This window comes from Cupressus sempervirens, chromosome 2 (genome assembly GCF_028749045.1).
Source record: "Cupressus sempervirens isolate cs-2001-9-10 chromosome 2, ASM2874904v1, whole genome shotgun sequence".
Lineage (NCBI taxonomy): Eukaryota > Viridiplantae > Streptophyta > Pinopsida > Cupressales > Cupressaceae > Cupressus > Cupressus sempervirens.
In genome coordinates this window covers 386561678-386584449 of record NC_143119.1, presented here as the reverse complement: position 1 = coordinate 386584449, position 22772 = coordinate 386561678, and the positions used below count along the sequence as shown (strand labels likewise).

The window sequence follows — 22772 nt, the reverse complement described above, 5'->3', positions numbered from 1 at the left end:
TCGGTGGGAGGCTTAGGATGAAAGTCTTGAATTATCTGCACATTTTAAATCTTGCATGATGGACATTGCAAACTTTCCTCTGTTGTTTCTACAACACCACAAAGTAGAATATTTTCATCGATTTGTATACATTAGCATTTCTGGTAGTAGTTTACCAAGTTGCATATTTTCCTTGAATAAGAATATTTATTGTTGCATGTTTAATATTCCTATTCTTTTTTTTTTTGTGTTAGATTGCACGAAGAAGCTTTAATTTTTGGCTTGCAAGCACCTTTTACTATTAAGTTCACAGGCAAGAACACTTATTGAAGCCATAACTACAATAGATTTGGTTTCTGGATATAACTTTCCCCTGAATGGAGTCAAAAGCCAAGGAAGTGCAGGATGAAATGTATTGCCATTTAAAATTGTATGCTTGTCATATTATTCTTTTTCTTCTGATTAATTAGCTGTGCGTTCTTTAGGGGTCCACAACCCCAAGATAAAGCCAAGCAAAGGCTAAAAGCATATCACCAATACATATTACAAAGCTGGATATAATTACCCCTTCTATCTGTTAGGCCTCTTACCACCGGTTTCATAAGCATGCAAGAACAATTCCTTCTAATACCTTTTTCTGATTTGAGACCCAAGTCAAATTCATCCCTGCTGATATTTCCATATCATTCCACTCCAATGATTTCAGAATCTGCTGATGCTTCCCACAAGAGAGCCTTATTCAGTCTGACATGGGGATTAAATGACACATTTGCAAGCAAACATTGGAGGCTGGCTTGGAGCCTTCACAGCACTTGTTGAAGGCATGAATGGAAACTTCAATGATTGAAGGAATCACCTGTGTCGGCCTCTCAGTAGGAATCAAAAGGTAATTAAACAAGCCTCTTGAGTGGGATTTTTACCCTTATTAGCCAACTTATGAGGCTTAGAGAGAATAAGAGACTCACCCAAAGAACCCACGACAAATGAATGATGGGGTTGAGCATTTCTTTATTTAATATTATGATGCTTGGCTAGAAGATTTATGTTTAAGGATAAAACCCTGAGCAGCGACATAACTTGTTTAATTGCACTTGCAACAATGAAAAGCAAGACCCTCATGATTCAAAATTCAAATGCTCAACATTGAATTCAAGATGGGGACGTCTCCTGTACTTGGGGATGGGGACAGGATGTTTTGGGGACGCCCAGGAGTCCCTTGAGTGTCTCGGGGACTTCTGGAAGTTTTCTGTCCCCAGATGTCTCAATAGTGTATTTTTATTTTATTTTTTATTTATAATATTTGCAAGCAAATCATGTGGGTATGTATTTGGCTGATTGACTGACATTTTCAGTGATCTGCAAACCTAATATGGGCGATTTATTTAGGATAGCCAGCATAATTTATTCTCTTTTGTGTATCCTTACTATGTGTTTCCATTGCTTATGTATGCTGTGCACCGTGCTCAATGAAGAATACTTTCAGTAGAATCACATGGTCTTAACTTGACCTTGAGTCTGAATGTTTTCATGCAATGATGCTGCTTATTTGTTTTACAATCTTCTACATGTTTTAATTTCCATTATTATTCAGTCTGTTTAATTTACAAACTATTTTCTTTGTGATCTTCAGCTATTTCAGGTTTTTGTCTAACAGAAATCCTGTATGTGCCTCATTTGTCTCATCATGCTCTATCAGATTTGTAAAGGTTGCTATCCTTCTAGAACTTTGGCTGGATTATCTTTTTTTCTTCCTGTGACCGTGTCAGTTTTGATATAGGAAATACTGGATCTCTTGTACTTAGATTTGAGGGCTGCGTTCTCTTGGGTTCAATCACATGACATTATCTAAGGCATACTTTGCAAACTTAGACTTGGCAAACACAAATTTATTGACTTGCCTAAAATTCAGTAAAGCTTGGCAGCTTTAAGAAAACTTAGATTCCTTTAAAAACTCTGGGAATATTCCAGTTATGATATGCAAAGGAAGGCTGATTCATGAGTTTTTGTAGTCTTTTTGTGAGTTTTTCTGCTTTGGTCAAGTAGGGAGTCAAAACTTGAGGTACTTGTTTTGTGAATTCACTTGCGAATACTTGCTGAGTAGGTATAATATCATTCAAAGTACTATTTGCATTAAACGCAGTGACATTTTTTTTTGTTTAATTCTTCAAAGTTTTTAAATATCCCCAACCTGACATAATCCCCAAATTTCTCAAAACACAGTACAGAAATTTTAATAAATTTGCATGCAAATGATTTTTAATTCATTCAACAAAATACCAATATCTCGCTGTGTTGTCCTTCATTTTGTCATCACAAATGGAGGCAACACTATGAAACTTTTCCAATTAAGTTTCATATTTCTCTAAGGTAACTCACTATTAGATTGGTAAAGATTGATCATACAATTATCTCAATCGATATAATGAGTCTTTTACTGAAGGTTCTTGTCAAGTCCTTTTTTGTTTTTTTCAGTTTGTTAGCCTATACTTGATTTTTGAGGCCTTCAAAGTCCGTTTTGCATTTTTTTAATGTTTGTTTGGATTTCTTTTGTCTTTTTGTTTCCTTCAATATCTTGCGTTTGGTCATGCCCTTGTTTCAAGCTATCTTGGGACTTAATCAGAGTTTTTAATTGAAAGTTATTAAGGTTTAAGTGCATGTGTAATCGAGTTTTAGAACCCCGATTGCATATTATAAATATTAGACCTTATAATTTGATGTTATGTTGCACTTTTTGAAATTTATGACTTAAAATCACTTTATATAATGTTTTAAAGTTATATAGTTGCACTTTTTGATCATTTAAGTCATAACTTAAGTGATTTAAGCTATGTAGTGCACTTTTGAATCTAATTTGATGTTGAGTTGCACTTTAATGTTTTAACTTAAAACATTTAAGTGAAAATCTCACTTCTCAAACTATTTACATATGACATATAAAATGTTAAGTGCAAATATGTAAACAAAGTGCGACTCATTTAAGTGAATCAATTAAACATATGCTAAACATAATCTCTAAGTTGTGCAAGTATCTTACACATGTAATTGCACCCAAAAAGTGTGATTTTGTTTGTATTTTCTCACCTCAAGAGGCAAATCGCGCCTTTTTGGGTATATTGCATGTTACATGTTACATGTTTTTGAATATGCAACATGTAAATGGTTTCCTAAACCATGATTTGACTTGTAAGTCTACTTGTTTTTTCATCAAAGCAACTTGTTTGGGTGTTTTTACATGCATTTTGTAAACCCCAATTTGCTCTTTTACATGCAAAATAAAACATGTAATCCACCCATAAAAGTGTGACCAGCTTTGGACATGCATTTTTATGCAATATGCAAACATGTAAATGTCTTGGAGAAAAGCAATTTGTATGTAAGGGCAAGAATGCAATGTGTAAATTGTCTTCTAAACCACAACCTACAATTTGCTCTTGTTTTTCAAACATGTAAAGCACCATCTAAAATGTGATTTGCATGGAAAGCCAAATATGCAATATGCATCATGCATTCTAAACCTTGATTTGCATGGAAGAAGTCATTTTAAATATGTAAATGGGCTGGGAAAGCTCGATTTTCACCATAAGCTCACATTTAAACATGATTTCTTCTATCCATTTAGGCATCCATGTTTATATAAGCATACTTTGTTTAAATGCATCACATTTTAAACATGTAATGGGCCATCTAAACCTTGATTTTGCTTGGAAGTTGGGTTTAATACTCCTCGCATATTTTAAATATGTGTTGCTCACAAGAAGCCCAATTTTGGGTGTTCAAGTAAAAAAGGTTACTTGTAAATGGGCTGGGAAAGCCTGATTCATGCTATAACTCTATTTTTACACATGCAAAGCACTTACAATTAGAGTGTTTTTTTCTCATTTTTTTCCCAAAACTTGTGTTTTTCTTTGTTGTGGATTTGTTGGTTTTTGACGATTTTTAGAAAATCATGGGGTTTTACACCTTCTTCTTGAAAACAAAGGATTTTGACAATTTTTACAAAATCATGGCTTTCTATCTTCAAGTTCAAACATAATGCCTTGATGATTTTTTATAAAATCACGATTTCTTGTAGATTGTTTTGGGTCATACCTACGGTCTCTAGGTAAATAATGTTCTTGCAAATGCACTAGAGTTTTGAGAATTTTTTCACAAGATTGTGTGTGATCTTAGCATTCCATGAAGGGTTTGATGGTTTTTTCTCAACAACATGGTTCCATATGCAACAACTTCTTTTGACAATTTTTTTTCACAAAATCATAGCTATTGTGTTTTTTGCCAATATTTAATCAACAAAAATCAAAGTTTTCCAAGAAATTGATCTCAGCTTCTAGTTAACGGGAGTGATGTCCCAGTTAGCCAACATTAGGTTGAAAGGTGGTCGACTTGCTTTTGTTCTTGATCATATGAGAAATTTCTATAGAAAACGGTTGGTTGATTAGAAGTCCAACTAGGGAGGGTCTAAAAAATAGGCTCATGTGGCAAAGCATTTTGAGGAGTTTGCCTTTTATGCATTCATGGCCGAATGACTTGTAGATTATGTCGTCTTCTGCAAGGTAGGTAGTAGAATGACCATTAAGGGAGGGTATTTAGGTTATATTGTAATATTCAATGTTGTGGTCATTTATGCAACTTTTTTATCCATTTTGTTAGTTTCTCATAGTTTTTTTTTTCTTTAAGATGTTTAGTTAAAATTTTGTTCTCTCTTTAGTTCTTGATCATTTTTGTTATGGAAAGATCTCCTTGTGATTAGTTTGGCTGACTTGTGGCTTGCAATCTTGTATATAAGTGTTATAGTAGCTCTTGTTTAGAGGAGAGTTACAAAAGGGAAAAGGTGACAAAGTGTGGTGATAGGTCTTAGAAGGTAGGTAGTGTTTTTAGTAATGATGCATGTCTGTCAAAAGTTTGGAAGCTACACTTGTAGACTAATTTGATGTACATCCTTGTTCCCATGATAATAAGAAAATCCATTGCATATTTGCCGGTGTTGATTAGTATTAGGCATTGTGATTTCTATTGTGTTGACTCTAGTTGCACAGTTGGGCCATCTGCATTGGGGAAGCTCTAACCTTTACTTCATCAGAGAACATAGTGATTGACAATGCAAATAGATATTGCCAAAATGGCTTGGGGGTAGAGGTCTCAATGGGGTTGAGGGACATTGATTCCCATGGGGATTTGGGGTTAGTACTCATAGTATCCCTTGCAAGGTTTAGGGTATCACTCTTGGTGCATTCCCTATTGTTGTACGCGTTGGGTTCGGAGTTAGAGTCCCCACCACTAAGCCCAATTTAGGACCTTTGAAATCACATAGATGTTCATGGTGTAGACCATATTTCATAATTTATCAGTATGCTTTTTAACTTTTCTCCATCACAAATTCTTCACTATTTCCGACCAAATTTTCATTTTGTAGAGAATTAGTGATGAAGCTAGAGTACTAGACTTGTCTAAATGACAATGGCTTCATAGTTGAAGTTAGGACTGTTGTCAATCTTTGTCATGTCCCCAAATTTTAATGTAATAATTAAATTAAATTAATTAATTAATTGGTCCCAGAATTTAAATAATATAATAAAAAGACCTTTAATTAGTTACTTTAATTAATAAATATGGGCCCTAGTTAATAATATTTATATTTGTGGTTTCTATTGATTTATGTATATCTTAGACCCATCTTTTTTTTATTTGTAGGTGTTGTTGTTTCGGCATTATTTTTGAACCATCGGGAAGTTTCTCTGTAGGGGTATTTATGACCGGTTGTAGGTTGTTTGGTATACGATTTGGATTACTATCATTGTATTGCGAATTCCTGTTGGAGTTCTGTATTGTTCACCATTTCGGAAGTGGAAGATCTTCCCTATTTGGCTATTCTGGTCACAGTGGGATTCAACCCTCACCCTATTTTGATCCTGTATTACTTCGCTTAGATCTGGCAAGTTTGAGCATCATCTATAGAAATTCTTGTTCCATTTTGGCAGATCTCTTGCAAACATCCTCATTGTCTGATAAATTGTTATTATTGGTGGAATCATTGTGATTGCAAATATATATATATAACTGTGCCCTTAGTCAAGTATTGACAAACTTGTGGTGTGACAACTCCTCACCAAATGTCTCCTCTTGTTGGCATTGTACGCCCTTCCGCCATCTACCCTCACAGTACGACAGACCAATATCACTGTAGTAGCACTTGTTCTCCCATCGTACAGACCACCATACATGTATTCCATTCACTTGACACACACCGCACAACCAATCTTGGCTACAGTTCGACCATGTAGTGAACACGGTACACACCAACTTCACATTTGCCTTACGACCTGTAAGATCATGTAATGAACACCGTACACACTAACTTCACACTTGCCATACGACCTGTTACCATTGCCGACAGAACATTCTATGCCTTTTCCACTACGTACAATCAATCCTGTACATCCTCCATCGTACAACACACACAATTGGCCACCAAAGCAATTGAAAATCTTCCCTCCAGATCCTCACGTTCAAACGCAATTGACTCTGGCAAATCGGGACATTATAGTGGTATTAGAGCAATTGCCTTCGGGTCGAGATTCCCTTTGGAAAGTCATTGCCTTTGGGTTGAGATTGCCTTCGGATCGAGATCCCCTTTAGGCTGAGATCGCCTTCAAGCCGAGTCCCCCTTTGAGACATTACAATGGTATCAAAGCAATTGCCTTCGGGTCGAGATTGCCTTTGGATCAAGATTGCTTCCGGACAGAGATCCCCTTCAAGCCGAGATCGCCTTCGGCCGAGATCGCCTTCAGGCCAAGTTCCCCTTTGGGACATTACAATCTTGAATCTTTTCAGTTTTTGGACAATATCCTAAAGTTGAAATAAGACATTTTGATTAATTTCTTGTATTTGGAATTTCCTCTTGAAATTTGTTTAGTCTTTTAGGCTTTTGGAGCTACAATCAAAGGTTCTCTTATTGCTGGTATGCTCTCAAAAACCAGTCTTAATGTAAATTTTCTTATAATAATATTTTTTTTCAGTTTCTTAATTGCCACTTTTAAAAAACAGAAAACAAAGACAACATGGATCATAGAAAATAAACAATAAATCTATGTTAATTTTCTATTTTGCCTCTATGTCATGTCCCCCACCCCTGTCTAATCACATTAACCGTCACTTAGCCTATTCTCAACTATCTTGGTAGGCTAATGTATTTAAGCAAGGAATGTGGAGCCGGGGTGATTTGTTTGTTTCTGCTAGATCAGTGGCATCATGGTTTTTATGTCCATGTCAGCTCCTATTGTTCAATGATTTTTGCCTTATATATTTGGGATGTGGTTGACACAACATCAGTTACACACAGTTTGCAGATTCCCTCAATTGTAACTGACGCGTGCATGAACAAGGAAGAGTAACACCCGTTGGAAGGGCGACTATCATTTTTATGGCTTGGTGAGCGAGCAAGGAGAATAATGAAAAGAATGAATGAAATCATTTCACAATTTGAAGGAATAATTTGTGTTGTTTTGGATGAAATCTCAAATACAATATTTCTATTTCAGTTTTCTTATGGGTGGAGCAAGCAAGTGGATCTTATTGGAATGACAGATTTTTTTCTTTTTTCAGTTTCTTAATTGCCACTTTTGAAAAAACAAAAAGCAAAGACAATATGGATCTTAGAAAACAAATAATAAAACTATTTTAACATTCTATTTTGCCTCTGCGTCATGTCCCCCTCCCCTGTCTAATTGCATAAAATGTCACTTAGCCTATTCTCAATGTTCCAATAGGCTAACATGTTTAAGCAAGGAACCTGGAGTTGGGGTGATTTGTTTGTTTCTGTCAGCTCAATGGCCTCATGATTTTTATGTCCACGTCAACTCCTATTGTTCAATGATCTTTGCCTTGTATATTTGTGATGTGGTCGACGCAACATAAGTTACATGCACTCAGTTCGCAGATTCCTTCAATTGTAACTGTTGCATGCATGAAAAGGAAGAGTAACACCCATTGGAAGGGTGACTGTCATTTTTATGGCTTGTTGAGTGAGCAGGGAATATCATGAAAAGAAAGAATGAAATCATTCTACAACTTCAAGGAATAATCTGTCTGAGTTGTTTTGGACAAAATCCCAAATACAACATTTCTATTTCAGTTTTCTTGTGGCTGGAGCAAGCAAGTGGATTTTATTGGAATGACAGACAATTTGGTCACGAGAACCTGGGAAGATTGAAACACTGTATCTGTGGGTAGAATGCTTGGAGGACGTAGCCCTTTCAGGACCCTCTCTGCGTTTAGATCTCTACCTAGTCGCAACTTGTTCTGAAAAGTATGGAATGGTGGCTGAGAGTGGGGAGAAGAAGTTTACCAATATAAGAATCATCAACATGAATTTCTGGGCAAGCGATTGATTTCATTAATGTACATGGAGGCCAGTCACGGGTGTGTTGAGTTTGACAGTTCTGGAAGGAGTTACCATGCTTACATTCATGAGCGGAGGACCACAACTTGAGTGTCAATCCCAATGTCACACTAATAGCCTTGAATGTTGCTACACAACTGTAGTTCGAGTCTACTTACAGTAAGCAATGATAGTAGGACAATTGTCTGTGTGGAATCATCACTATTTTGTGGGGGAGCTTGAGACAGCATGAGGTATCTTGGAAGCATTGTGCAGGAGAGTTGTGGGAGATACATCAGACCAGACAACACTCTCTTCAAGCTCTCTCGTAATATGGTACTTGCAAATATTTCCTATGTTCAAGCAAGCTATATTATATTTTCTGTAACTCTGAAGTTCCAATGCAAATTTGTTGGGTGATTGAACAACAAAGTATTATTAGATTGTTATTGGTCTGTGCTATGTTTCCCATTACTGCAACCTCTCTTATGTAAATTTAGCTCTAACAGAATGCATGCCAGTTGGCAATGTTCATATAAGCTCAGTAGCTATTTCCACGCTTAGCAGAAAATAGTGGCAACTTTGCTAGGAATCCAAACAATCACAGAGGAAACATTCTTATCTCTTGTTCAATCTACAATCAACATACAGACCAGGGTCACTACAGTGGTATTAGAGCAATGAACCTGTTGCCTAGTGGGCTTTCACTTTGAATGCATAAATAAAACAGGGTACTTCAGAGTTTGGAGACCCCCACAAATTCCAGAGGGCAGAACAACCTCAAAGTTATTGGAATTCATTTAATGGCTGAAAGGGTTCTAAATGCTGATGAGGAAGTAGATAGGGAAGTAATGGAAACCTTTAGAGCTCTTAGGGAAGGGCAAAATCACATTGCTAATGTACTGCAGCAACTTACTCAGGCTATACAACTGATGAATATTGAGCCTAGAAGACCCCAAAGCCATCACCATGAGGGTGGTAGTGCAGCAGGAACACCATGAGGCATGGGAGCAACCACTCGAACCACATAGAAACCTTTAATGTCAGTATTTGCTGAACATAACGAGTTTAAGGTTGTTAATGCTGGAGCTGTAAGAGACATTCCAGATGATGTCATGGCTACATATGTTGAATGGGATTTGTTACCAGTCAATGTTAATGCAGTTTTAAGCTTTGTTCAATATATGGGACAGCGAAGGGAATTAATGAGAACAAGACAGGATAGGAGGCCAAGGGCTTCAAACAGGGATCTAAAGCATTGAACAAACTTGCCTTACCAATAGTTGATGGTAGTAGAAAAAGTACATCCAGGGCATGGATACATAAGTTGGATATGCTTCTTGCTCTCAAAGCAATGTCTGAAACTGAAGTAATCAAGTTTGCTACTATGCATTAGATGGACCAGCTTATGATTGGTGTTATCATGGCTTAGTCACTTAAGACCATGACATGATTGACGCTTATGAAGAGTTTAGTAACAAGGTGATAAGCAGATTTGAATGGAAGGATAGATAAGTTTATTATAGGGAGTTAGCTCAACTCAAGCATAGTGGTGCTTTGGACACTTAATGATGAATTCAAACGGATATCTATCATGGTCCCTGACATGACAAAAAACAAGAAAGTGATGTTGTTTGTGGAAGGTTTGAGCAAGAGATGCGAGGGATTTGTCAAAGTGCTGAAACCAAGTACACTCCAAAATGCAATCAAGATGGCACTTGATATAGATAGCTTATTTTCAGTGGTTCAGCCTTCCAAAAAGCCTTTTAATGGGTCCAACACCAATCTGAAATCTTAAAATCAGAATAAGGGTACTTCAGCAAAGGTAGATTTTGAGTCAAGGAATGAGCTAAAAAGGAGGAATTTATGCTTCACATGCAAGAAACCTTGGTCACCGGATTGTAGATGCCTTGGGAAAGGCAAAGCTCATTATATTGAAGTAGTTTTTGACGACGAAAACAAAGGCAATGAATCAGATGACAACAGGGACGAAGGCACACAAGCAGCCCCAAATGGAGACAATTGAGAGACAAGTTTCAGATCAGCCTCCTACAGTTGACACCCTTTTGGGAATTCCTAAAGGTAGTCTTATTCATCTTAAGGGAGTAGTTAAAGGGCAGCAAATGGTCTGCTTGGTGGATATAGGGGCAACACATAACTTCATTAGCACCTCTATAGTAGCAAAAATAATGTTACAAGTGAACATAGTTCTACATTTTGATGTTAAGGTTGCTGGTGTAGATCTTGTTAATTGCTCAGGGATGGTTTCCTAGCTTGAGGTTTAGCTAGGCAGTTACACACTTACCGCTGATTTTTATGGTGATTGAGTTAGGAGGGATGGATGCTATTTTGGGTTTGTAGTGGCTTAGACTCTTGGCCGGTACACTATTGATCACATTCTGAAACAAATAGAGGGGAGATCAACAGGTCATACTTCAAGTGATGGTTAATAAGGGTCCTAGGATCGCCTCGACTCATAGGATGGAGTCTATCTTGAGACACAATGGTACAAAATGGACAACGCATAGCTTTATCTCCACTAAATTTGTTTCAGATTTAGAACAACATCATATTGATATGCACTCAGTCCTAGACAAACACAAAGGGGTTTTTGGTGATATTCCTCCGGGTATACCTTTTGACCACGAATTTGAGCATGTGGTAGAGTGGAAAGAGGTGTGAAGCCAGCCATTTTGACACCTCATCAACACCCTAGCATTACAAGGAGATAGCGAGGACTATTCGAGAGTTACTTGACATGGGGCATATTAGATGAAGCTCGAGTCCATTTGCTTCATCGATGGTTTTGGTTAAGAAAAAGGACGGGACTCTACGAATGTGTATTGGCTACAGGGCCCATAACAAAAGGACTATAAAGAATAGGTATCCCATACCAGACATTGATGAGTTGTTGGATGAGCTACATGGGGTTGTTCAGTTTTTGAAGATTGATCTTCGTTCAGGGGACCATCAAATTAGAGTTTGTGAGACATAGGACGTATATGAAAGCATTTAAATGTCATTACGGATACTACGAGTTTTTGGTGTAGCCCTTTGGACTCACCAATGCACCTGCTACATTTCAGTCATGAATGATCCACATATTTAATAAGCAATTGTATAAGTTTGTACTGGTGTTCTTTGATGACATTCTGATTTTTAGTAGAACGTGGAAGGAGTTTTTACAACGTTTGGATGAGGTTCTGAGTATCATGGAGCAACATTTATTATTTGCTAAAGAATCCAAATGCAAGTTTGGTTCAATACAGATCCTATACCTCCTACATGTTATTGGGGCTAATGGGGTCAAGGTTCATCAGGAAAAGATATTGGCTATACTAGATTGGCCGCCATTGAAGGATGTGTCAGATTTGAGGGGATTCCTTGGGTTGTGCTCTAATTACAAGAGGTTTGTGAAGGGATTCTCTTAGCTTGCAATACCACTTACTAATCTCACGAAGGCGGGAGCTTTTAGGTGGTCTACAAATATAGAGGTGATATTTGACAGGGTCAAGTGGGTGATGAGTACATGCTCGGTGCTAGCATTGCTAAATTTCACCAGGCCATTTGTTTTGGAGTGTGACACCTCAAGTGATGGTATAGGGGCAGTACTTATGTGGGATAAACATCCTATCAAATATGAGAGTAGAAAATTGAAAGATCATGAAAAATTTATTTCCATTATGATAAGGAGATGCTAGCTAGTGTGCATGGTCTAGTTAAGTTCCGACAATACTTGGTGGGCGGGCTTTTTGTAGTAAGGAGTAATCATAAGAGCTTGCATTTTTTCTTGGCTCAGAAGGAATTAAAAGAAAAGTAGTAAAATGGATCAGCAAGATTCAGGCTTACGACTTTGATATGAGTAAGAGCAACGTGGTAGCAGATCCACTTTCCAAAAGACCTGCCAGTGCTAGTTGTTGTGCTATTTCCAAGATTTTAGCTGATTGGAAGTCTCAACTATTAGTTGAGTATTCCAAGAATACATGTGCATATGAGGTCATGAATGAGCAGATTTAGGACAATAGATTTAGGGTTATAGATGATATTATCTACTACAAAAACCAGATTTACTTAGTTCTTGAATCCATACTTAAGGAGCAAGTTATGCATGCCATTCATTTATCTAGGGTCTTTTAAGACATATAGGCAGATTAGAGAGCGGTTCCCATGGAAGGGCCTCAAAGATGATTTTTTGCAACATGTTAAAACTTGTATGACTTGTCAGCAGAATAAGTCAGAGCACATGTATCCAGCTGGGTTGTTGCAGTCGTTTCCAGTTCTTGAGCATAAATGGGAGAGTATATCCATGGATTTTATCACAGGGCTTCTGAAAGTGCAGGGCAAGGACAACATATTTGTTGTAGTAGACAAGCAAACAAAGTACACTCATTTTTTTTGTTGTAGCAGTTGATTGGACAGCTTCATAGGTGGCAACACTATATTCTTTAGGGAGATTTTTAGGTTGCATGGCCTACTTAAGACATTGTGAGCGATAGGGACAAAAAATTCCTTAACACATTCTTGCAAAAAATATTTAGACTTGCTTAGGTACAACTGACTCCCAACACCAGGTACCACCCATAGACAGATGGGTAGATAGTGAATAAATGGATAGAAGGGTATCTCCGCAACTATATTTTAGGACAACAATGAACTTGGGTAGATGGCTACATTTGGGTGAGTATTGTTATAATTCAACTTATCATGGCCATTGGCATGTCACCTTTCAGAGCACTTTAGGCTACAATCCATTATCTTTTGAGGACTTGTCTTTATTTGATAACAAAACACTGCTAGCCAAAGATTGGTTATAAGAACAATAGGAAAACCTTGTAGCCCTTAATGAGAATATATAGCACACCCATAATCAGCAAAAGGCCTATGCTGACCAACACATGACAGAGAGATCATTCGAGGTAGGGGACATGGTATTTTTACTTTTTCAGCCGTATAGGCACAACTCACTTAAGAAGAGCAGATCGAAAAAATTGAATCCTTGATTTTATGGTCCCTACAAAGTGTCAAGAATGGTTGGAGAAGTGACTTATGAATTAGAATTATTGAGAAACAACAAGGTCCATAACGTTTTTCGTGTTTCTTGCCTCAAAAAAGCGCTTAGACAATATGTTATGAGTTCACTCAATTTACCTTCTCTAGATGAAAGACATCTTGAATTAGTTCTAGCTAGGATATTGGATACGAGGGAGAAACGACTACAAAACGGGAGTATTTGGTATAGTGGAGGGACTTACCTATTGAGGACACAATGTGGAAAGGTGAACACATATTGCAACATCCTGCATTGTGATTGCTTGAGCACAAGCGATTCTAGGAAGGGAGGACTATCATGTCCCTCACCTCGGTCCAATCGCATAAACCATCACTTAGCCCATTCTCAACGTCCCGATAGGCTAGCATGTTTAAGCAAGGGACGTGGAGCTGGGGTATTTATTTGCTCAGTGGCCTCATGGTTTTTATGTCCATGTTAGCTCCTATTGTTCGATGATCTTTGCCTTATATATCTGGGATGTGGTTGACGCAACATCAGTTACACACTAAGTTTGTAGATTCCCCTTGTTGTAATTGATGCGTGCATGGCAAGGAAGAGTAAAACCCGTTGGAAGGGTGACTATCATTTTGATGGTTTGGTGAGTGAGCAGGGAGCATCATGAAATAAATGGATAAAATCATTTTGCAACTTTGAATTTTCAATGCAAATCTATTGGGTGATTGAACAACAAGGTATTATTAGATTGATATTGGTCTGTGCTATGTTTCCCTTTACTGCAACCTTTGTTATGTAAATTTAGCTCTAACAAAATGCATGCTAGTCTACAATGTTCATATAAGATTAGTAGGCATCTCCATGCTTAGCAAAAAATAGTGGCAACTTTGCTAGGAATCCAAACAATCACAGGGGAAACATTCTTTTCTCTTTCTCAACCTACAACCAGCATACAAGATAAGGTTGTGACACTCTATTACCGTGTAATTATTCCTTCTTTCTTCCAATGCCAACTAGTCATTGTCATAATATTGATAGTTGTGGAGACAAAAGGGATGTTTGAGAGAGCCTTTCTCATGAAGGGGGACATCCTAGAAATGCCCACTCTTTGACGAAAGTATCTTGGAGACCTTTACTTCTTGTTGGGGGTGGGGGCTGGGGTTTGTAGACATTTTTGTGGTATCCCTATGCCACATATGTTATGAAAATGACAAGTATTAGGAGGTATGCATCCCTATGGAACATGTGGTTTAAGAGTCATGTAGTATTGAATTGTGATAGTTAGAGTGCAATGCTTTTGGCTGCAAATCTTGTTTAGCACCCTTGTATTAAACATGATTTGCAATATCATTTTTGGCAAGGAGGTTGTAGAGCCAATGATCTTTTAACATGTAGAGAATTGACACTTAGGTGAATGTTGCTAATCCTTTGACAAAACTTTTAAGTACTTCTAGTTTTTGTTGTGTAGGGAGGAAAGTTTATCCCTTTCCCATGCATGTGTTATCTTCTTAATACCACAAACTTTCTTATGGTAAATCTTGAGTGAGTTGGTGTTGGAACTTTGTAGTGCTATTCTTGTGTAAAGAATTTTGGGTGAGAAAATAATTTTGAATTGTTCAAGATCTTGTTGAAAAATGTTTGATTGCAAACTAGTATAAGGGTCTAGAAGCCTATTTATAAATAATGTTGTGGAGTTAGACCTTGTGGTATGACACGAGGTGTGTTATAACTTAGTGTTTCTATGGTAGGTGTTGTTGAAATGTTTGCAGCTACAAGAGAGTGTATCTACCTTTGGTGTTTTGCCATATGATATTGATTCGTTACATCTAAGATATTACGAGCCGTATGGTAAATATCTCATGTTGTCTTTGAGCGATTCTTATATTCTTTCGAGCCTTCACTTGTGTTGTGCTTTTGTTTGACCTAACTGTTCCATAATGGTTCGAGCTACAGCTATATTATTTAATGTTCAAGCTGTTTGAGCAATGAGATTGACATTTATTCATTCTTGCCAAATGAGTGTCCTTTCATAGTGCAAATTTTGATATGGCAATGTTCCTATGATGACTTGGCAATTTTTCATATTTTTGGTTTATGAGTTGATAATTTATGTTTTGATGGTGCCATCGGTTCATAAATTGTCACTGGTTCATGTTCGTAGGATGTCGTTTGGGCTTTGTAATGTACGTCCCTTGTTATTTTAGGTGTGTCTCTTCATACTTTCGAGAGTTTGGTTGCACGGTGTAATGGTGATGAAGGAAAAACATGGGATTGACACATTCATTATGTAAAAGGTTTTCACAATGATTTTGGTTTCGTTTGTTCATAGCTTTGAGTGTATTTGTCAAGAGTAATATATGTTGCATCTACATATTTGATCTAATGATGATCGTTGTTCTCTTTTGAGACTTTCATTTATTATCAGTTATGTGAGAATTGAGAGATTGATAGTTATTTGTGTAATCTACAATCAAGATGTTCAATTTGTAAAGAAAGTGACTCACGCTTATAGATTGACTGTTTAAAGCATCAATTATAAGTGAGAAAGTTTGTATTTTTTTTTGAGAACTCAAAAGGCATCATGATAATGTAGGCATCTCAACTTGTCCTAAGAGGCTATAGATTCATTATTAGGCTTGTGAGCTAGCCAATGTTATACCTTATAGCATTGTTGTAAACTCTCTCAACCAATACTTCCTTATGACTACTTGCTATGTAGGGAATTCACAATACCTTACTAGGTTCTTTGAATATTTTTCTGTGAACTTGGGGAGTTTTTGTTTGTGCCTGATTATAAGCATTGACACATAAGGATGGAGGCAAAACTTTCACCTTCTTGTGCAACGAGGATCAATCCTTCAATGAACAATTTTCTTCAGTTTCGCTGGTTTTTGAACCTATGATTGTAAGCTTGTAAATTCTAATTTTTTCCTTATTTGGTGTTATAAATCTTGTTGACAATCTCATTGTCATCCCATAATGATTTAAATATGGCCTTGAAAGTCTTCTTCAACTTGTCCTAAGAGACTATAGCTTCATCATTGGGCTTTGTGAGCTAGATTATGCTATATCTTGTAGCATTGCGAGAACTCTCTCAATCAATGCTTCCTCATGATTGCTTGCTATCTAGATAGTTTTACACGTCTTATAGTGCCTTGCTAGGTCCTTTAAGTTTGGCCCATTTCCTGTGAACTTGGGGAGTTATTGCTCGTTGACATGCAAACTTTGATGCAGGATAGGGGTAGGGGTAGAAGTGATGTCAACAACAATTTGGGAGAGCCCAGAAGTCATCACATTGGACTTCCTTCACAAGTCACTCTCATTCCTTGTAGTCCTTTAATTAGGTCTGTTCTTTCATAACATCTAGAGAATATTGGATAACTAGAATGTAAACACATTTGGAGATATGCTTTTGGTTCTTACAACACTTATCTCAAAACGAGGGAGGATTTCTTCGTAATAATTGGGTCAAATTTGGATTGTCCTTGTTGGAATTAGGTCTAATTTGGCATTTAGGGTTATGGGCAACTAGAGTTTGGTTTCTAAATGATTCCAAAAGGGTGTTCAAGCATTGTTTTGGCTTAGACAGGGTTCATACACTCCCTTCCACATCCCCAATGTCCAATCCACTCTTGGTTTGGTGCAATGCACATAGTCCTTAACTAAGGTTTTTAGCCTAATACATGAAGCTATCAGACATAGTATACGGGGATGCGTTCCCCCCCCCCTTGCCCCACGCCTCAGAGATGGGGACACATCGGGGACTCTGTTCCCCCGTCCTCTGTCGAGGATACGGGGACCTCTCGATGTTGACTATTTGCTGATTCGACTATTTATGTCCAGTGTTCGATGTTCCAATTAAATGCAATGTATTCAAGTATTTACTCTTTTGCATCTTCATATCATATTGCAATATATCTTTTCATAACTAGCAGTACCATATGTATAGTATATACAACCCCTCTTGTTCGCCACCACCATCCCCAAATTAAGGCTGATTTGCCCCTCGTCCCGGAAACTTGTTCCATTGTCCCGCCGTTCCTAGGGTGGCATAACTATGGTATCATACTTAGAGCATCACTTTCACATGTGGAAACCTTCTTCCTTGTTCTTGCAACTTTGGTATATTGAACAACATATTTTAATAGACGATTCCACCAATTTTTTAGAGTTTTCACTCATGGAATTGTGTTCAATGTATTTTTCTTTGCCTTTGGATGCCCTATGTAGGGTTTTGACCTACTTGGAAAGAATTCCATGCATATCCTTCAAAACTTAATGGATTTGAGTGAAACCAATTGCAATGGTAATCTAGCTCAGTCTAGTTTCATCTCCAACCACTTTTAGGCTAGTATGGATACACACAAGTACGTGCAACTTAGAAAAACAAAAAGGAGGCATTCAAATTTGCAAAAAATAGTGTTTTTATTGGTTGTTCAACATCCAAAAACTTCATCCAACCCCTTGAGTCGATGATATACGACCTTTTACATGTTTGCAATTAGTTTCTAATGGTCCTCGGTCAATTTTTAAACTACAAACTAACTAGCACAACATTTTTGCACTCTATGACAAAATATTCAAAAGTTGCTTGATAACATTGTGTAACTTTGACTCTTTGACAATTACATTTTTTCATTCTCCATCACCTAAGAACCCAACCATGACACCAATTAACCTAAAATGGTAAAAAATGACCATATTACATGAAAGAAAATCACACAAAGCCAAAATGCCAACTTTGGACACTTAGGACTTGATAGACCCAGGGTGCTCCTTGACCAGAGTTGTTGTGGAAGTCACCGTCTATCTCGGTTGGTTGTTTACTATGTCTTGGACCTAGTTGGGTTATTTTTCTTTTGATGTTCCAATGCTTTACTTGCATTCAAAGCACGCACGATTCTTGCCCCTTGCACTTTGGTTGCTTTCATCTTCGTTCTTAGTCTCTCTTCTCCTAGGGATCTTTGATTTTGTTCCCTTAATTCTTGGTTCCTTCAATATGGATAGTTGTTCTATGTAGTGTACATTGTTGTTCAACATCTTGACACTTCTTTTCGTCTGAAATTTACTATTTAGACGGGTTACTTGTTTTGTTAGTAAGGTCTTTTTATGCTTTATCAAGGAGTGGTAATTGTTTGACAATTTCTTCCCACTTTCCCTTTGAGAGTTCTTTGGTGAAGGTTTTCCCCTCTTCCTAACTACAAGGTTGTCGCTTCAACTTTTACTTCTTTATTGGGAAGGGCTTTGACTTGGGAATCATGGAATTGGATTTTCCTTGAATGTTTCTTGTAATCTTCTATTTTGTCTTCATTGTTCTACAATTGGTAAAGATCTCCTAATTACCTTGGTCTTGATCACCTTGTGGCCTCTTCTTGCTTTTATTGGGATCTAAGGGCATGAACTGCTCAAATTTGAATGGATTTCCTTTAAGGCAACAATGCCAAATGGTTATTTCTATATCTGATACTGTAAATACATGAAGTAATAATAAAGATGAAAATGCATACTAGATACATGAGTAAAATATATCTTTATTTGCACATGAAATAATTACGAAAGAAGAACAGAGACAGTAAGCGAAGGATTGGAGTTGATCCCACTACATCTACTACATTCCTTGACGATACACAATACATCTAAAGGATCCGATGATTGTCAAGAAGAAGTATGCGCAAGCCACCTACAAGGGCATTTGCAATAATGGCTGTTCCCCTTCTTTTCTTTTTGACACGCTGTTTTCAAATAGATGACCACTTACTATTCATAGAAGTGGCCAATTGCATAAGGGATTTCAAAATAGGGCAAAGGACATTGTGGATCAAGGCATTGTGTGCTGTGCATCAGTTGGCTTCCTTTCAACTTAGTGAGATCAATATATTGTTGGGAAATGGTGACAACAATCAATCAAACCCCCCAAGTTACATAGGTCCTAGGTATGAGGAAGCGCACATTGCCTTATTGGCAAATAAAAACATATTCTAGAGGCATTAATACTACAAATTAGGAATTCATGAGCTAAAATACAAGTTCCAATTACTTTTTGTGCATAGAAATATTGTAAAAATAATCTACTAATTAATGTCATTAGTGTGCATTTAAAGCACAATGTTTTGAAGGTGGTTGATTGTGAAAAAAAATGAAGGATGCAAACTTTATTTCTAAAAGCCTTAAGAGTTAATAGAGATGATGGATTATTAAAAAAATGACCAAATTATAATAGGGACTCTCAAACTGCAAGGCAACAAGATTATTGGATGAAGCAATATATCAGTAGTTTTTTGGATACCATGTTCCTTTTCTGTACAAATTATTGATGAGGAAGTTTGGCATAAGATATATTTAGTGATCTTATAGCATTTTTTGATCTTTCTTTAAGTTGGAGCCATTAAAACTGTGTTTATGAAATTTTGATCTTTACAAAACATTACCATAAGTTTGCAATAAATTATGATTATAAGTTCATGACATCTGTTTTTTAAAATTTTAACTTAAATTTCGATCTTTACAAAACATTACCATAAGTTTGCAATAAATTATGATTATAAGTTCATGACATCTGTTTTTTAAAATTTTAACTTAAATTTCGATCTCTTTACAAAACATTACCATAAGTTTGCAATAAATTATGATTATAAGTTCATGACATCTGTTTTTAAAATTTTTAACTTTATATTGTATACCACATTAGGTTGATGAGGTTTGATACAAATAGCCCGCAATTGTAGATGACTTGTGGAGGTGCGAGAGACACAGCGTCTCAAGACATTGTGTCATGACCCTGTCTAAGGAAGAGAAATTAAACTGGCCCAACGACTGAAGTATCAATAATTAAAAAAAATATCACTAAATAAACAACAACATACATAATTAAGGCATCAATCATCATAAAGGCAGTGATTTAATTATATAAAGACATCAACTTAATTAATAATCAAAGGCAGTGCTTAACAAATAATTAAGACAGCTGCTAAATTGGTTGTGAAGAGACCCCACTCTTCAAGAAAGGATAACCACCTTTCAGTGTTAGGAGAAGTTATAAGGGTAGAAGATTTTGGATTGAAGAGGGCATTGATTCAGGAGGCAGCAATCTCAACAAACATTGACCCATCAAGGAATTAATTTTAAAGGGACATCAATTATAAGAGAGAAAGACAATATTCAGCGTAAAAGGAGAAGTAATCAGCATCAAAGAAGGAGAATCACGATGAAGATGAGGACAGAAAGAAAGATGAAAGAACATCAGCAGCAATATAAATATTAATAGAAATTTATAAAAGAAGGTAGATCCAGATCTACTATACCAAATAGCTAATAACATTAACAGCTATATTTGTGTGCAAATTCTATAGTTAATTCGGAAGGGGACATTACAAATGGTATAAGAGCTCTCTTCCTGCCAGCCTGAGGGAACAGAGAAAGATACGTGTGCTAAAGTTGGATGGATTTGATGTCTATGTAAATGGAAGTTTAGAGATTTATGCACGCAGTCTTTTCATCAGTTTTACTTGTCATTTATAGCAGCTACATCTGGTTTGGAGTTGATTACATTCAGCATGCATTTAGAATTTTTTCATAAATCAAAATAAGAGGCAGTTAGAGGTTTGGATCCTGCACATTCAGGAACATGTCTTACAATACTTTGCTTGCCACGCCAAGGCATGGTTGCTCAGTACATTAGTTTTCTTGGCATTCTAATTTTGGTTTTAAAATAGTTTGCTTGGCATTCTTATTTTGATTATACAATAGTTTGCTTGACACAGGAATGCATGCATGCACACACATAAATGCAGAGAGAGAGAGAGAGAGAGAGAGAGAGAGAGAGAGAGAGAGAGAGAGATGTATCGTGCAGATGTACTCATCCACGCTGAAATTGTTAGAACTGTTAGCTGAACCAGTTTGTGTTTTTATGATGTTAAGGGCTGATTGATAGTTATACAATAGTTTGCTGTAAACAATTTCCTTCATCAATTTGACATGTTAAATATACATGCATTTTTGGTTGTCAAATGCTTAGTTGACAGTTCTGAGAGAGAGAGAGATACATGTATGTTTTGTGCAGCTGTACTCATCCACGCTGAAATTGTTAGAAATATTAGCTGAACCAGTCTGTGTTTTTATGATGTTAAGGGCTGATTGATAGTTATACAATAGTTTGCTGTGGACAATTTCCTTCATCAATTTGACGTGTTAAATATGCATGCATTTTTGGTTAACAAATGCTTAGTTGACAGTTCTTTTTGTCAACAAATTCTTTCTTATTATTAATATTTTGTAGTTTTAACTTTTAACATGTTTTCATGCCTGAGTATATAATATTTTAGTTGCATATGGGCTTTGGTCTAGTGATTGCTGTGTTTGACTGGCATTTTGAGATGTGTGTACGACAACATGGTTCATAAGCAGGATATGTTTAGAACGCATGCTATGCCATTCTGTAACTGTAAGTGGTACATTCTATATTTAATTGTCAATGCTATTTTTTTAATAATCAGTTCTTCCAAATGCATAGCTTAATTGGAGTTGGCCTCTATTCTGTTATAACTAAGTGATTCATTATGGGCATGTCACAGAGTGCAAATAAACATAGGAAATGGGGAGTATATGAATAATTAATAAAGGCATTGTAGAGAGGAATTAGTTGTATTAAACACAAGTTGCTTCTTTCAGGTGCTTAAATCAAATTCAAGTCTATCTTGTGCTAGTGTCACTGACCACTAGATAAGGTCTGTGGTGGGGGTTGGAAAAGGCTACATTGAAATATGAAAAGGTGTAAAGTTCAGATACATTTGAAGAATCCATGCCCCCCAATTCCTAAACCCATATTATTCTTAGAACTTTTCCTGCAGCCTTTCCTATCTTTACTTCCCGTATGAATTACAGATTGTGCAACTGAATGTGTCTGTCATGCTATTGAATAATTAATGTTTTAAGTAGGTAATCAAACTTTAGTTGGTTGGAATATTTTGATGTTTTTTGTTTTTTTGAAGTGTACTTCTGGGTTAGCAAAAAATGGTCTTAGTTTGGTTTGTGTCTATGTCAGCTTGTGGGTGTGCGTTTCTTTCTATTTATTTTTAAGAAGAGGAATCAGAAATATTCTTAGCAATCACTAACATTATGCTGCTGCTGTCCTTTTGTGACAGTAATTCAAAAGAAGAGAGTTGCTTCTTTCCTATTCCACAGGCTGCATCTTGCATTCTTCGGAAAGTCCAGATGTCCAATGCACCTGTAATTTATCTCTCGACTGATGCAGCAACAAGTGAAACTGATCTTTTACAGTCATTTATGGTGTCAAATGGTCAGACAATTCCTCTAGTCAAAAGGCCTGGTCACGATGGGAAGATAAAATGGGATGCACTTCTTTATCGACATCATCTTCATTCTGATGATCAGGTTTGTGCATTTATGTCTCGT

At 36.7% G+C, this 22772-nt stretch overlaps 1 protein-coding gene across 1 annotated transcript in view; it reads left to right on the top strand.

Moving 5' to 3' along the window:
- LOC149572751 (O-fucosyltransferase 5-like) overlaps window positions 1-22772 on the top strand; it is a 69303-nt gene that overhangs the window by 1955 nt on the left and 44576 nt on the right. Inside the window, exon 2 of the mRNA XM_089813838.1 lies at window positions 22502-22751. Coding sequence (XP_089669964.1) covers window positions 22502-22751 — 250 coding nt within the window. The remainder of the gene's footprint in view (window positions 1-22501; window positions 22752-22772) is intronic.